Here is a 16,391-nt window from a genome sequence, read left to right on the forward strand (position 1 = left end):
CAGCTCTGTTGGTGAGAACCTGGTGCTGACAAGGCCACGGTGGCCGGTTCAGTCCCCACAGGGGACAGCTGCATATTCCTGCCTTGCAGGGAGTTGGACTAGATGGCCCTCGGGGTCCCTTCCAACTCTACAATTCTGTGATGCCGATGTGTGTGGTGAGCTCAAATGTGCCAGAAGCTTCCTGATGGAGAAGATGTCCTGATTTTTATAGGAGAAATGCTGGAGGGGCTGATGGAATCAAGGGACCCTCACCCAAAATAAAATAATTTGGTGTTTAAGAGGCCAAGATGACAATCAGGAGCTGCAGGGCATGCCAACATTGCGGGGACAATCTCTCTCCCCAGCCCCCGGCTTCAATCCTGTGCCCTAATAAGGTCACACTTGTTTTGGACCTGATATGGACCCCCCACCCACTTGCCAGCACCCCCCACTCTTCCATCTCCAGGGGTCCAGGCATGAAATGTAAGCCGGGAGATGATTGCAAGGCCCCCCCAAGGAGAGCAGCATGCGGAGACCCACGGGCCAAAAATAGTGGGGGGTTTTGGGGGCTAGGAGTGGAAGCGCAGATTTGGCCAAAATGCTAGGAAGGGCAAGGCGTCCAGAGGCAGGCGAGACAGACGAGGAGGCCGGCAGCCCAGGAATCTGACCCCCACCCCAGGGACAAATTTAGCCCCGTCTGCGTGCCCAGAATAAGGCGCCCTGGGCCACTCCAGCACACAGTGGTGCTCCAGCCACAAACCTAATCCTCCCCCCCCCCCGTGTGCACGAAGAAACACCCCTCTGGCTTTTAATAAACACTGTTTGTAAATGGAGCCTGGCCTAAAATTAACACCGACCTCCTCCCCTCCTCAGAGATCTGGGTTTTTGCAGACAAAGGATGCTCAGCACCCCCCAGATGTCTCTGGAGCGCATGGAAGTGCCCGGGCTGCCCCCTAAAGGACAGTGGTGGGCATTGCAGCTGGCACTGCTGGAGCCAAGACACCTGCATTGCAGCGGGTTGGGCTGGATGACACTCGGGGTCCCTCTCAGCACCACGCTTCTATGAAAAGGGCGCAGTGCTCTGTGCATGGGGATCAGGTCTATTGCAAGGAAGTACAAGAGGGGAACTCAGACAATCTGGGGGTTTAGAGGCTCCCCTCTTCCTTCCCTCTCTTTCCTCTCCCTTACACACACACACACACACACACACACACACACACTCTCCACAGAATCACACCCAAGACAACGTGGCCTACACCTTTGTAAGCTGCCTTCTCCCCTCCATCAAGGATGCCAAGTCCAGCCCCAAACGAAAATCTCAAAAACCCTTTATTGGCCGTCCAACCTCAGCCCCGGCTGCTGCTGCTAAGACGACGAGCTGTGTCCACAGGACCCTTTTGCTTCCGCCGGGAGAGAACTCGATCCGCAATCCATGTTAGACGGATATGAAAACAGGGGGCCCAGACAGCTGCTGCATGGAGTGGCTGGCCGGGCCAAGGCAGAGATTGGGGGGGGGTCCCCCTTCAGGATCTCAATTGAGACCAAATCTCTGCGCCGCGATGGCTTCCGTCCCGCCTTAAAAACCGTAAGGGTCTTTTTGATAGACGGCTGCTTCCTGAGAGGCGATGATTGCCCTCCTTTGGAGAAGAGGGGCCATTTTGTGCTGCACAAAACCCCACGGGGTGATGTCAACTGGGGTTTGCTCCCTGCCCCCCCCAAATACCCAGCATTGAGAACAGCCTCAAATGAACGGTTGTGCAAACTGCATCAAACCTGCACTGCTAAATTGATACACAGAGCTAAGATTTGGGGCTTAAGATCGATTCCAAAGGGTGTCAAAGCAAGAATAGGAATAATTTTAGCCCAATGGAAATCAGAGAAATGGAGGGAAGGAAAGAGGAGCCCCCCTCCCCCGCTGCAATAATGCATGCAGCCTTCCATCAGACGCTGTGCGCTGCGGCAGGAGCTCTCAGGAGGCAGCAAACCCAGGGGGTGCCTCTGCGAGTGAATGTCCCCCGCAGGAAAATCGAGGAGAAGGGGCTGCAGCAGAAGACACAGGGCAGGGCAGCACCTTCCCGTCTTGCCTTGAGCAACTCTGCTTGGCGCTTTACACTTCTACAAGAGCCCTGGATCTGACTGATCTAGGCCAGGGATCCACTTGCAAGCGGCAGCAAACTCCAGCCCCCGCCCAAGGGCAGGAAAGAATCAGAGCTCCAAACCAATTGTTAAAAGCACAATCCTTTTCCTTGCAAACTATATTTTCTCAGGGGGGGGAGGAGTCAGATGGGTTTAGAGAAATTTTGTTTGTTGGGGCTCTGGGGGTGGGCCAAGGAGGGAATCAGGAAGCCAAGAGACCCCTTCCCTCCAGAACCAGGAGGACCCCCCCACTCCCAAGGCTATTTCTACAAGCAGGCCGCCAGCAGGACTTGCAAGTGCCCCCCAGCCAGGAGGTGGGCAGGGGGAAGTCTCAGCAGGACGAGGGGGGGCTGGTGGGGTCGGCGGCAAGACCCTTGCTGGCCAGGAAAGCATCCTGCCTGGGATTCCGGCCAAGGAAGCGGAGCAGCATGTCGGAGGCATCGAGGGAGCCGCCGGGACGCAGGATGCAGTTCCGGTAGTCCATGCCCACCTAGAAAAGAGCCAGAGAGAAGCCGGGTCAAAATCAGAGACTCAAGAGTTGGAAGGGGCCCCCAGGGGTTATCTAGCCCAACCCCCGGCAATGCAGGAATCTCAGCTAAAGCATCCAAGACAGGCAGCCACCCAGCCTCTGCTGAAACACCTCCAGGGAAGGAGAGTCCAGAAGCTCCTGAGAAGCCTTGCAATAAACTGCCACTTCCGGGACATGCAATGGGAAAAGCAGCGGGTGCAGAGGCTCTGCCCTCTCCGGCATAAAAGTGTTTGCACACTGCTGATTTCTCTCTCTCTCTCTCTCTCTCTCTCCTCCTTTCTACTCTTTTTATTTCTTTCTGCCACACTTTTTATGCTTTTATTGTACCTAGGGGGAAAGATATTGTTTTGTATTTTTCTCTACTAACCTTAATAAAATTTATTTATATAAACTTCCCTGTTCAGAGAAGTTTTTAATGTGTGACATCTTAGTGTCTTTTTTGTCTTTGTGGAAGCCGCCCAGAGTGGCTGGGGAAACCGAGCCAGATGGGCTGGGTACAAATAATAAAAAATTATTATTATTATTATTATTATTATTATTATTATTATTTTGTTGTTGTTGTTGTTTGTTGTTGTTGTTGTTTTGTTGTTGTTGTTGTTATATATAAAAAATGCATAAGGCTGTTTCATAAAACTTCATAAAGTTAAACATGGTTGTCCATTCACCACTGTTAACTGTAATAGTCCTGGTGGAGTAGAAGGGTTTTCACTTTGATCCCCAGTGGCAGGGAGTTCCCCGGGACCCAGTGCTTGCCAAAGGCCATTCCAGGCTCTTGGCTGGCAGGTGAGCGGCACAGGCAGCTCTGGTTGGCTATGCACAAGCAGCAGAGGCTTGAAGGACGAGAGGCGATGGGAACAGAGGGCTCCCTGCCTACCTTGTGGTTCATGACGCCTTCTTTCTTGAAGCGGGTGTAGAACATGTCCATGGAGTAGACCTCGCTCCAGAGGTAGCCGTAGTACTGGGCATCGTAGCCCCCTGCGAGGTGGCCAAACGTCGCCGGCATGTTCGTACCTTGCAAGGGGCAATGCAGGGAGAAGGTTAGGAGAGCCTTGGGGGACCCTTCCCTTAGACACAGAATTGTCAGGTTGGAAGGGACCCCCAAGGGCCATCTAGTCCAACCAATAGTCTGTGTGGGGCATTGCATCTCCATGGGAAACAGCCCAAATCCCACCACAGAATCTCCCTGGAAGAGAAAATATAATGGAGAAAAGGAGGTCTCGGTGGAGAGGTCAGTGAGGACTAGAACCTACAGGTGCTTCTTCTATGGTTTGGCATTCCTTTGTGACACATACTCTGACTACGCGGGTGGTCTTCCTTCACTGGGACTCGGCTGTTTCCACCCTCCTGCAACGAAACTTGCCCTACGTGACCATTTTGCGGTTTAGTTCTCCATCTTTTCGTTTCCATGCGTCATTCTCACGGACCCACACCAAAAAAGGATATAATAATAGAACTTTGACCAAAAGGAAACATTGGAATGGCAAAAGAAAAAAAAGTCAAGGAAGACTAAAACAAGTAAAAACAAAAGATTGCAACCCAAGACCAAAGAGGAGGAGAGCATCAGCCCCCTTGGGATTAAGAGGGCAGGTGAAACCTTTCAAAGCGGCACGGAATCTGACCAGATTTCTAAACTGCACTGATCTTGACCAGATTTAGCTGTTCCCCGCAGCCTCCTCTGCCTGTTACCTGGGGTTGCAGGGACGCCCAGGATCTTGTCACACTGCCGGGCGTACTCCTCCGCAGGGTCGGCGTCCATCTGTGTGTGCAAAGCCTGGTCGACCTTGGCCAGGACGATCTGCCGCAGGTTGAAGAGTCCTGGAGAGAGAGGAGGAGGAGGAAGAAAAGGGGAAAGTGGGGCAGGGGGCTCTGGGGTCCCCATCCCCTGCCCCAAATGGCCAGGGAGCCTTTTGGCCCATCCAGTTCTGGGGGGAAAGCCCACAACTGAATTAAACCAGAGGAAGGTTCAAAAAGCTAAGAACAAAGGCTAGAGGACTCGCTTTGGGTTAGGAATTTCCTGGTTCCCAAAAACTGTGTGTGGCCTTCTTTATGAAGAGGAGTCTGGGATGCGGAAGCTGATTAACTATTAAATAAATAAATAAATGAAACAAAATAAACTAATCAGTCTTGCATGCATTGCCTAAACACCGGCTTCTGGGTTAAAGGGGATATTTCCTTGCTTATCTGTATGGTGCTGCTATGATGCATCAAAAGGATTTAATTTGAATTCGTACACACATACAAATGTTTTAAATGGAGAAAGAAAGCTACTGGATAGTTCAGCATCCAAGATTCTTTCCCAGCAAGTTATTTTTTATTGATAAGCTTTTGATCTGGGAGAGCTCAGTCAGTAGAACCTGAGGCTCTTAATCTCAGGGTTGTGGGTTTGAATCTTGCGTTGAGCGAAATATTCCTGCCTTGCAGGGGGTTGGATGGATGACCCCCTGGGCCCCCTCCAATGCTAAGATTCCAGGCATGCTTTTGCAGGTGTTATTGCTCCTTCCCGTGCAGCCACCTGGGGACGCTGCCTACCTGTGTTGGCCTGTCGGGACTTGATGAGCTTCTCCAGCAGCTGGTCTGGGATGGGCACGCTGTTCTTGTAGTGCGTGGACATCCGCCGCAGGGGCTCCTTCTCCCACACCCAGTTCTCCAGCATCTGCGACGGAGCCTCTACGAAGTCCCTCTCCACGTGGGTCCCACTGAACATGGCAAAGTCCGCCTGTCCGGGGGCAGAGAGGAAGGGGCTGAGCGCTTCCTGGCTAAGTAGGAAGCATTTGAACTCACTCAGGCCTCATTTAACCCGCACAACACGGTGAGGCAGGTTGGGGCCGAGAGAGAGGCTCTGACTAACTCCAAGGTTAGTCATTAAGCTTCATGACCAAGGTGGGGGAATTCAAACCCTGGTCTCTCCCAAGTCTTTGTCCTGTTTGCATCCCTACAACCATGTGAGGCAGGCTAGGCTTCAAGGCTGAGTGCGGGGGATTTGAGGTCACTTCCAGGACCTAGTCTGACACTCTAACCACTATGTGACGCTGCCGTGGGGGGGCCACCTGCCATGGATACTTGTGTACCTGCATGGGGTTGGACTAGATGACCTTGTGGTGTCCCTTCCAACTCTGCCATTCAATACTTGGCAATCATTTTTAATGATTCCTACACACTGTTTCACACGTTTTACCCAACAGGCAACACTAAATCACACTAATTTAGCCCAAATACCTTTCCAATCCCAGGCTGCTTCACCGCTTTCTAGCACCCCTCATTTTCAAAGGTTGGAAAATTCAGCAACTTGACCTCGGACCCATTTTCCAGCCCAGAAGACCGAGGCCAAGGGCTCCTGGGTCGGCCTCTCACCTGCGAGCAGAGCTGGTGCATGACGTGCCCAAACTCGTGGAAGTAGGTCTCCACCTCGTCGTGCTGCAGCAACGAAGGCGCGTTCTGCGTGGGCTTCGTGAAGTTGGCCACCATGGCTGCCACAGAGATCTGGCGGCTGCCGTCGGGGAGAAGGCAGCCGGGCTGCAGACCAAAGCAGGCTGCGTGGCCATACTTCCCCTCCCTGCTCCGGGGACAAAGGAGAGCCTGTGGCAGAGCAGCCGGCTGGGCTGGGGGTCCCTTCCCACGCTGCGCTTCTGATACGCTCTGGCGGCTGGAGCCTCCGGGGCCAAGGACAGTCTATCTGGACTCCAGCAAGGACAGGAAGCAGGGCTGGACTTTGGCCCAAGGCGGCAGCCAGGCTCTTCCTTGAGGCCTCCTGGGATGGCAGAACCAGAAGGCGGGGACAGCAGCTGGAGGCAGGGCTGGTGTGCTCAGGACCCCTTGGGGCTTCTGGACTGATTGCTAGATTTTATTTCTTTGCCAATTCCCATCCTGATGAATGCCTAACCTTTTACAACCATTAACTGGTGAACGTGTAAAATAACATCCTAAATGCAGCACAAGTCTTAGAAAATAAGTAACAAATCATCAGTGAAGCAATTACAAATCATTGATGAAACAATTGCTGTTTAGCGATTAACAGAGCAACCAAAATTCTTCCCTTGGAGGGCTTCTGGTCGGCTACTTTGGGACCAGGGTGCTCTGGGAGTCTTCGGATGCCTTGATGGAGCCTCCAGCTCCAGAGGCAGTCGATCTGGAATCCTGGGTCTTTGGGGGCACCTGGCCACTATGAGGCCAGGCCGGCTGGGCCCCCTTCAGGTCTGGTCCAGCAGCAAAGCTCTTTTCTGGAGCCTCCAGCTCCAGAGACAGCAACTCTGGATTCCTCGGTTCTATGGGGCATTTTGCTGCTGTGAGGTCAGGATGTTGGGCTGCTGGGCTGATCCAGCCCCGGGTTCTTACTATGGAGCCTCCAGCTGCAGAGGCAGTCTACCCAGCTTCTTTGGCTCTATGGGCTGCTGGCCCATGAAGACTAGAAGCACGCTCTTTGACTCACCTTGGGTAGAGGTCCAGATAGAACTTCCCAACGGCCTGGCCGGAGTGGGCGTCCTGCACGGCGTAGAGCTGGACGTCGGGGTGCCAGGCGGGGGCCCCCTCCTCCAGGCGGAAGGTGAGCCCCAGCAACTCCTGGTAGATACCCAGCAGGCCGGCCGTCACCACCTCCATGGGGAAGAACTCCTTGAGCAGGTTCTGGTCCACCTGGTAAAGCGTCTCCTGAACCCGGTTCATGTAGAAGCGCAGGTCCCAGGCATGGAGGCGCCCGTCAAAGGGCAGGCCGCGCTGCTCGCACTCCTGGCGCTTCAGGGACAGCATCAGGGCCCGCTCCTGCTCGCCCAGCACACGCAGCTTGGCTGCCAGCTCATCTACGGGGGGGGGGGAGAGAAGAGTGCAGGAGGGTTGCAGGGTCCCCTGGGGGTCATCCAGACCAACCCTGTGCTGGGCAGGAAGCTCGGCTGAAGAACCACAGACACCCCAGGGTCAACTAGACCACGCCCCTGCCAAGCAGTAAGCTCAGCTGAAGAACCACAGAATGGAAGGTTGGGGGACCCCCAGGGGGCATCCAGACCCACCCCCTGCGAGGCAAGAATCTCAGCAAAAGAATCCCTGATGGACAGCTGCTTAAAATCCTCCAAAGCAGAGTCCACCACCTTCTGAATCCGTTGGTTCGGGTCCTGCCCTCCGGAGCAGAAAAGCAGGGGAGGGGTCTGTGAACCTCCTCTGGCTTTCAAAAATAACTATTGTTAATGAAGAATTTTAGTCAAAGGTTTTCTAAACACGCAAATAAGAAATACAAACAATGGAGAGACTTCCTTGCACCTATTGGAAGGCCTCTTCTTCCTTGGAGGTTTTTAACAGATTCTTTAGTGGAGATTCCTGCCTTGCAGCGGGCTGGGATAGATGACCCCCTGGGGTCCCTTCCACTTCTGCAGTCCTAGGAGACCCTTCAACCATCCCGCTTTCTTTGGGGCTGAAGCCATGTGCTCGCCATCTGCGGAAACGCCATACCCAGGAAAGAGGCCACCGTCTGGCAGTCCTTGGCCATGTTCATCTCCAGGACGAAGTCGGCGTGATTCTCAAATCCCAGCAGAGCCGCCTTCTTCGCCCGCAGATCCACCAGTTCCTTCAGGATCAGGCAGTTCTCCTGTGGCAACCGGAGGGAGGGGGGGAGGCGGTGAGGCAGCCAGTGGGGGAGACCGCAAAGAAGCCCCTTTTATTCCCCCCCTTTCAGAAAAGGCCTTTATCATCAACTACATGGAGAAACAGACATTCTGAGAAATGTAAGGAAACACGAAGCTGCAGCAAAACCCTCAACAAAGAAAATGGAATCGTGCAGGGAGGTTTTCCTCCCTGTATCGTAAACTCGAACTCGTGACATGCAAGAAAGCAGAATGCCAGGAGGGTCAGGGCGGGCAAAACGGCAGAGGGTCCATCTGCGGAACTCACTGCCACAGGACACCAACTCAGATGGCTTTTAAAGAGCGAGGGACAAAATTTGGATTGCAAGTTTGCTGAAACGAGTCCCTGCCGAGTTTTCATGTGACAGCAGAGATATGCAGGGAGAAAGGGAGCCGTTCTCCGAGCAGAAAGCAGAAAAGGCGTTTATTTGTTTGGTTTGTGCTGCCTTCTACCTCCTTGCAGCGGGAGTTGAACTGCTTCTCCACCAGCCTCCGCGTCTCTGGAACGTGGCACTTCTTCATCAGGGGGAAATAGTGGGGGTACTTCAGGGTCACCTTCAGGTTCCCCTCCTCAGTCTTCTCCAGGGAACTCAGGAAGTCCTCAGGGAGACCCCCTGCAAGGGAGGACAAGGGCACCCATGGGTGGCGGGCAAAGGGGCCCAGGGGGTGAGCCTCACAGAGGACTAGACGCTTTAACTGTACAAGTTTCATGCGAGGATTGCAGGCTTCATGGCGCCTGGCATCCATTATTGGGTTACTGGGATTATTTTATTATTACGCTATGCACTGATGCTTTTATACACTTAATCTGCTTCTGGAGATTGTATCCTCTGAAAAGGTCAGGAATAATAATAATAAATGACAAAATGAAACTGTAATATAATGGTGAGTACTTGGCAATCATTTACCCTTTCTAAGCAAAATAACATTAATCTGTAATCTAACAACAAGTAGAATTATTTCTATGCATACCTGGGAGAAACAGTTGAGAAAATTATTGGGCTTGGCTGAGAGTTGGAAGGGACCCCTGAGGGTCATCCAGCCCAACCCCCTGCAAGGCAGGAATCTTGCCTAAGGTGGTTTTTGAACCCACAACCCCAAGATTAAGAGTCTCCTGCTCTACCGAATGAGCTATCCCAGATATGAAGAATCATGGAAAGGTAGAGTTGGAAGGGAACCCCAAGGGTCATCTAGTCCAACCCGCTTTGCCCCCAATGGCACCCGAGGGACACCCGTTGCCCCGCCCTTACCCAGCTCTTCCCGGGAGAAGGGCAGGACGGTCGTGTCCTCATTGAGGTTCTTGTTGAAGTCGATGCAGAGGACGCTCAGCCTTTTTTTTATCTCTTTGATTTTCTGGGCGAAAGGGGGAAATGGGGTTGGAGGCAGCAAAAGGCCCCGAGCCGAGTTGGCTTCTCCCCAACAACCCCCCCCCCCGCCCTCACCCCTGGCTCCCGATCCCACGTATTCCCACGATCCACGCAGGGCAGTTTACTTGCTAAAAGGCCTCCGTGAATTCACGAGAGGAAGAAGGGGTCCCTCGTCTCAGGCTGCGCATCATCCTCCCAGGCCTCTTTCGACCTGGCAGGGGCGTCCCTCCAGCCCCGCTGGGATGAGAGAATGGGGGGGCTGGAAGGGACCCCAAGGGTCATCCAGTCCAACCCACTGCAAGGCAGGAATCGCAGCATTCGGCCAGCTCCGTTCCCTTCGCTTCCAAGCCTCCCCAAGAGGAGCCACGGATTTGCCTCTTGAGTCCAGCTGTGCCCCTGGGAGGCCAGGTGACCCTCAGGGTCGTCCCCCCCCGGGCAAATGTCTCCCACCTCCTGCGTCTCCTCGGGGAGATGGAGGCCACTCCGCCGGCCCAGCTTGATCAGGCGCTCAAGGTATCGCTTCGCTTCCGGCTTCAGGGAGCTGTTCTCCAGCTTCTCCTGCAAGGAAGCAACAAATCAAATAATTACAATGGTACCTTGGTTCTCAAACTCCAAAAACCCGGAAGGAAGTGTTTTCGGAAGCTGAACATGTGATACAACTGTTGGCTATTGTTTCTGGGGCTCCTGCACCTCGGTTTCCGAACATTTCAGAAGTCAAACAGACTTCACAAACGGATTAAGTTTGGCACTTTTGTTTTTGCTATTTATTTTGCATTTTTGTTTTTGAGGCTTTTTCGGTTCATTTGTTTTGGTGACTGTGTGGAACCCAGTTCAGCTCCTGATCGATTGTGTCTCTGCAGAAATGGATAAAAGCCCCCCTTGCAAACAATGACTGTCATCAGTGCAGGTAAGAAAAAAATTAATTTTCATTTTTATCATCTACAATACTGTCTTATTTATTTTAGAGTACAGTACATTGATTATTGCTTTCATTTTATGGATCAATGGTCTCGTTAGATAGTAAAATTCATGTTAAATTGCTGTTTTAGGGGTTGTTTTTAAGGGATTAATTTGTTTTGCATTAATTTCTATGGGAAAGCATGCCTTGGTTTTGGAACGGACTTCTGGAACGGATTAAGTTTGAGAACCAAGGTACCACTGTATTACTAATAATAATTATTGTTGTTGTTATTATTTCACCTCTAAACCACTTAAAGCAGTTCAGAAAATAGGCCAGGACTTACAATAATGGTAATAACAGCTATTATTATTATTATTATTATTATTATTATTATTATTATTATTATTATTTCCCCATAAGGTTGAGAAAAGTTGGTCAGGAGCTCTGAGCCTACTCAGCCAAAGGGCGAAGATGGATCTTCAGAGGAGAGCTGCTTTGCAAACTGGATTTTCCAGGTTCACAGCCCACGCTCTGCACTGCTGCCACACACCAGCTCTGCCCCAAGGGCTGAGAGCAACACCTACACCCATTTCACTTAATGCACATTCAGATTTTAAAGCTCATGGTAGGGCAAAACTTAATTTCTGTAAACGGAGCTGCAGCCTGGAGCCTACCAATAAAGCAAGACTCTAGTCCTCATGCTTCCATATGAAAAGCTGAATTAAACTTAATTTTTGCAAATTTCTTCAGGGAGGGGTCTTTAAAAAACAGGGTTTTGGGTGTGAGCAAATCTGCTTGTAATTTTGTGGTTGACCAAGAAACACCAAAACTGCTTCTGGAAAACCAAAGAACATCCATTTTACCATCTGAAAAGATCATGGAACACAAAACAACAAACAAACATAATAACTGCAAATATACAGCAATCATTTTTAGAGAAATTTTACTTCCTAAGCAAAACCAAGTATCCTCTTTGCCTTCTAAAAATGTCAGGTAAAACCAAGTAATTTTAATAATAAATAACTTTAATAATCTACCATATAACTGCCAGACTCAGCTGTCATTTTTAACGATTTCTATGTATTGGACAACATTTAGCTAGGCAACTCTAGGTTAGATGAAGAAGCACCAAAACATCTTTCAGGAAACCAAAGAATTTCCATTTTACCTTCTGAAAAGGGAAAATAAAAATATCTTTCAATTTCCCAATTCATGTTACAATTTTTTAGCACCCCTCATTTTTGGAAAGCTGAAAAACTCAAGATGCCTGACTTGTGCAACTCCGATATTTAGGCTAATGGCCACATATATATCAGTTTAATAAAAATTCATTGAGTGGTGGACTCTCCTTCCTTGGAGGTTTCTAAGCAGAGCTTGGGTGGCTTCTGTCAGGGATTCTTTGGCTGAGATTCCTGCATTGTGAGGGGTTGGGCTGGATGACCCCTGGGGGTCCCTTCTAGGATTCTAGGATACAGATGCCTGAATACCAAAACAGGCATCTGTGAGGCCTGACAGCCCAAAAATGAGTTGGTTAAATTAATACAATTTAGTTTTACTTAGAAAGTTAGATGTGTGTAAAGTTGCATGGAAATAATTGCCTAGGACTTGCAGTTATATTAGAGATCAATATTATTTTTTATTATCTGTTGTTCTTTAGCATTACCTGACCTTTTCTACTGACCTGCTTAAGAAACCTGGAAGCAAGTCAGCAGAAAAGGTCAGGTAATGCTAAAGAACAACAGATAATAAAAATAATATCGATCTCTAATATAACTGCAAGTGCTGGGCAATTAATTATTTCCCCCAATAAGTGTTGGAAATGTGAAGAAAAAGAGGGTACATTCTTTCATATGTGGTTGAATTGTAAACTAATTTTAAAATATTGGGAAATGATTTATAATGAATTGAAGAAAATGTTTACGCTAACTTTTGTGAAAAACCCAGAAGCCTTTTTGTTAGGCATTTCAGGTCAAGTTTTGCTGAAAGAGAAGAAAAAACTTTTCATGTATGCTACAACTACGGCTAGGATGTTGCTAGCACAAAGATCAGGCTTCCTCAACCTCGGCCCTCCAGATGTTTTGAGACTACAATTCCCATCATCCCTGACCACTGGTCCCGCTAGCTAGGGATCATGGGAGTTGTAGGCCAAAAACATCTGGAGGGCCGAGATTGAGGAAGCCTGATAAAGAAGGAAAAGTGCTGAAATACCAGCTAAAGAAGAATGGAAACTGACGGAATACGCTGAAATGGCAAAACTAATGGAAAGACAAAGACAATAGAGATTTTAAGAAAGACTGGGAACCATTTATATAAACTTTACAGAATCAATGTAAAGAAATGGACTCACTTGCAAGGTTTGATTAAACACTTGCAATCAACATAAGAAATGTGAAATAGAAATAGGATGTTAAAATGATAAGAGAATAATAATTACTTTAAATTTTTTAAAGAATAACCAATAAGCAGGGAGATATAATATGCCAAAAAACCAGAAAAGGAAGTTGAGGGAAGTCACGGGGGGGGGGGGGGTTGAGGATTTGTAATGTATTTTGTTTTTGAAATAATGATTCTGATGATGAAAAAACTGTAACATTCAATAAAAAATAAAAATAAAAAAAGAAACCTGGAGAGGCCAGCCAGAGGGAGATGTCAGTCGCCAAAGTGGTGCCCAGAGAACTCTGCATGGTTGCAACTGGGCAAGCGCCTGGCACCTGGGGGAGTTCTAGCACCGGTCCCACCCCCTCCCCGCCCCACTTTGGGGCACCACCTGCATCCTGACCTGCAGCCAGATGATGCGCTGGTAAACGTCCCGCCGCATGCTCATCTCCACGTCAAACTCGGAGAGCTTCTTGTCGGCCTCAGTGCTGGCCGCACGAACCTCCTTGCAGGGAGACACGTGTTGTGGGAAGTCTAGCATGTTCCGCTGAACTGGGAGGGGAAGAGGGAAAGGTGGCTGTCAGGCAAACTCTCGGCCCCCTACCCACCCACGGACCCATGCAGAGAGCACCTTGTGCCACAGAGCTACGCTCACTTTGACTAACAATGGGGCTTTTAGTATCACGGCTCCAGCCCCCTGGAACCTAGTGCATTTCATTTCATTCTTGTCTCCCGTCCTCCATCCATAGAGCAAAAGGAGGATACCTCAGTCAGTACAGCAAGAGACTTTTCAGCTCAGGGTCATGGGTTCGAGCCCCAGCTTGGGCAAAAGGTTTCCTCCATTAAAGGGGGTTGGACTGGATGACCCCTAGGGTCCCTTCCAACAGTATTCCCCTGTGATTCTACCTCCAGGAGGCTTGCACCATAAAAATACAAGATAGAAACACAATACACATACTAAAAACTAGAGCGAAAACACACAAATCAATACATAATTATATATCCTAACAGCCCTGAGATCTACAGATGAATAGGATACAAATTTAACTATTATTATTATTAAGAATCTTCCTTCCCCCCACCCCTTCCCACAAACACCTTTGAAAGGTTATTGTATCCTTAGCATCGGTTCCAGTAACCGCAGCTTCTCCCAGTGCCGAAGTTCCCAGCACTCCCAGCAAACTATAGCTTCCAGGATTCCTATTGTGTGGAAATTATGCGCCTTCAGCGCCCCCTCTGGACTTACCCGTGTACTCCACCTCCACGGCGGCCAGGGCGCCCAGCGTGTTCTCGTAGGAGATGTCGCCCTGCGCGAGGGCACCCACCGTGTCGTACACCCGCTTGGTCTTCTCGATCAGCTTGGCCGTAGCGTCCTGGATCTGTGCAGCTGTCAGGTCCCAGCGGAGGTGGCTGGCCGGGCACGGGGGTGCTGCAGCCTCCATGGCGCTGTCTGGGTAGGGAAGGGGCAGAGAGGGGGCTTTTTGTATGCCACAACTGCAGCAAGAATTTTGTTAGCCAAAAATTGGAAGCTACAAGAAATGCCAACAGTGGAGGAATGGCAGATGAAGTTGGTGTACTTTTTGGAGCTGGCTGACCTAACTGGAAGAATCCGCGATCAGAAGGAGGAGGAGCATCAAGAAGAATGGAAGAAATTTAAGGACTATTTGGCTAGATATTCTAACATAATTTAAGTAGAACTACTTGTAAGTACCAAATCGGCCTAGGAGTAAAATAGATTGATTGTATAACATTATGGATTGAGAACATTATGAAAAGAAAGAAAGATGTTAATGGAATAAGTTAATTCTATTTGAAAGTGGATATTGGAAAATTGCTAAAATGAGTATTATGGAAACACAGTTGGGGGGATCTGAGGAAGTCACTTAATAATGTTATTTAAATTGGGATTTTAACAGTTAAGATATATGTTTGTTTGTCTATTGTATTGTTTTTCTTTTGTGTTTATTATAAATTTGGAAAACCAATAAAAATTTTTTGGAAAAAAAGGGGTAGAGAGGGGGCATCAAGCAAGCAGGAATGGGAAAATAAAGGGTTTCTCGCCACTGCCAAGGCTAGTAGGATCCTGAATATCAGTGGCTGGGAATCTGCCGAACTCTCCGCCCCAGGAGGCAGCCACCAGCCTAGACAGCTTAGAAACAGGGTCAGACAAATTCATGGAGAGGACAATGCCAGGATAGCTCTGCCGTGCCCCCACAGTTGGAGGCAGCACTGCTTCCGAGCGCCAGTGGCCGGGGATCTGCGGAACTCCCTGCCAAAGGAAGCAGCAGCAGCCAGCAAACTAGACTGCTTTAAAAGAGGACTGGACAAATTCATGCTCTGTCAATGGCTCTTAGCCACAATATCTCTGCTCTGGCCTCCCCAGTTGCTTCTGAATCCCAGTTGCTGGAAACCACACAAGGGAGGGGAAAGTCGCTCTTGTGTTGAAATCCCGCTGGCTGAGTTCCCCTTGGGGGCATCTGCTTGGCCCTGTGAGAAAAGGAACCTGGGCTACATGGTTCTGACATTCTTAGGCGGTCGGCACATTGCTCATGCTCGGCATCTGGTGCCCCTCAAGGGCTCAGCGGTGAGGAGCAGAAGCCCAGAGCTCCCTCCCCGCTCCCAGCCCCTGCCGATCCTGGGCTGCTCCCCTCCCTCTGTTCCTCTGCCAACTCCCAGGGCGGCAGGGATGGTGCCAGCCAAGCCCACCCAAGCCAGGACGGGGTGCCAAAGGGAAGGCCCTGCGCACCTCAAGCATAGCAGGCAGATATCCAGTCGGTGACGTTTTTTGGCAAGAATTGTGGAAAGACAGAGAGCGAGGTGGAAGGAAGGAAGCTTGTTGGCAGGTAGGGCTGAAATTCACCCGGGCAAGTCCAAATGGGAAGATGGGGGGGACCCCAGCCTTCCTGGCTCTGCCCCCCCGTCCCAGACCCCCCTTGCCGACCCCGGCGCGCCTGCTTTGCACCCCAAAATCACCTGTCGGAGGAGCCATCCGCTTTGGTCGGCAGCGAGTCCCGCTGCTCCTGCTCAGCACATGGAGGTTTCCAGAGCAAAGGCAGGCCGGGGGGGAGGGAGCGGAGAGCCAGGGGGATTATGGGATGGGGCGGGGCCAAGGAAGGCGGCCCCGCCCACCTCGCGCTCGGAGGGCAAGGAGAAAATCTCGTATAGAATTGGAAGGGACCCTGAGGGTCATCCAGTCCAACCCGCTGCAGTGCAGGAATATGCGCGCGTCCTTCCTTGAGAACCATGAGGACAAGCAACCTCTTCTTTTGAAGGAAGGTGGCGGGCTGAAGGGGCCCTGCTTCTCTCCCTGGCCGCACCTTCGGGGCCCGCAAGCCTCTTTCCTTCAATAGAGAGCCGGAAGTCGTCTTGTAGAGACTCGATTCCCGCATCCCCTTTGGGCCAGGAGCAGCTTCCGCTCCCACAATCCACCGCTCTCCCAGAGCAGCGACTCGCCTGCTTTCCGCCCTCAGTTGCTGGAAAGGGAGCATAGACCTACG

At 50.5% G+C, this 16,391-nt stretch overlaps 1 protein-coding gene across 2 annotated transcripts; it reads right to left on the bottom strand.

Annotated features, from left to right (window-relative positions):
- Positions 1-1,290: 1,290 nt before the first annotated feature.
- On the bottom strand, positions 1,291-15,999 carry THOP1 (thimet oligopeptidase 1). Of its 2 annotated transcripts, XM_053372447.1 has the most exons (13): positions 15,868-15,999; positions 14,141-14,344; positions 13,298-13,446; positions 10,068-10,175; positions 9,501-9,603; positions 8,704-8,864; positions 8,081-8,216; positions 7,071-7,437; positions 5,996-6,197; positions 5,174-5,360; positions 4,331-4,459; positions 3,519-3,655; positions 1,291-2,605 (listed from the first exon to the last, which is right to left on the bottom strand). In XM_053372447.1, the coding sequence occupies exons 1-13, from the start codon at positions 15,881-15,883 to the stop codon at positions 2,447-2,449; spliced, it is 2,058 nt and encodes a 685-aa protein (XP_053228422.1). In that variant the 5' UTR covers positions 15,884-15,999; the 3' UTR covers positions 1,291-2,446. The 2 variants fall into 2 exon arrangements, with proteins under 2 accessions (XP_053228422.1, XP_053228423.1); XM_053372448.1 differs by lacking the exons at positions 1,291-2,605; positions 3,519-3,655 and adding an exon at positions 3,662-3,827.
- Positions 16,000-16,391: the final 392 nt, after the last annotated feature.

Source organism: Podarcis raffonei, chromosome 18 (assembly GCF_027172205.1).
Source record: "Podarcis raffonei isolate rPodRaf1 chromosome 18, rPodRaf1.pri, whole genome shotgun sequence".
Lineage (NCBI taxonomy): Eukaryota > Metazoa > Chordata > Lepidosauria > Squamata > Lacertidae > Podarcis > Podarcis raffonei.

Bases quoted from the DNA above. Each gene is read 5' to 3' on its own strand.
- THOP1 (XM_053372447.1), bottom strand. The intron at 8,865-9,500 runs GTAAGGGCGGGG...CCTCCCTTGCAG, and splicing joins CTTCTCCCGGGAAGAGCTGG to GGGGTCTCCCTGAGGACTTC. The intron at 3,656-4,330 runs GTAACAGGCAGA...GCCCCTTGCAAG, and splicing joins GGGCGTCCCTGCAACCCCAG to GTACGAACATGCCGGCGACG.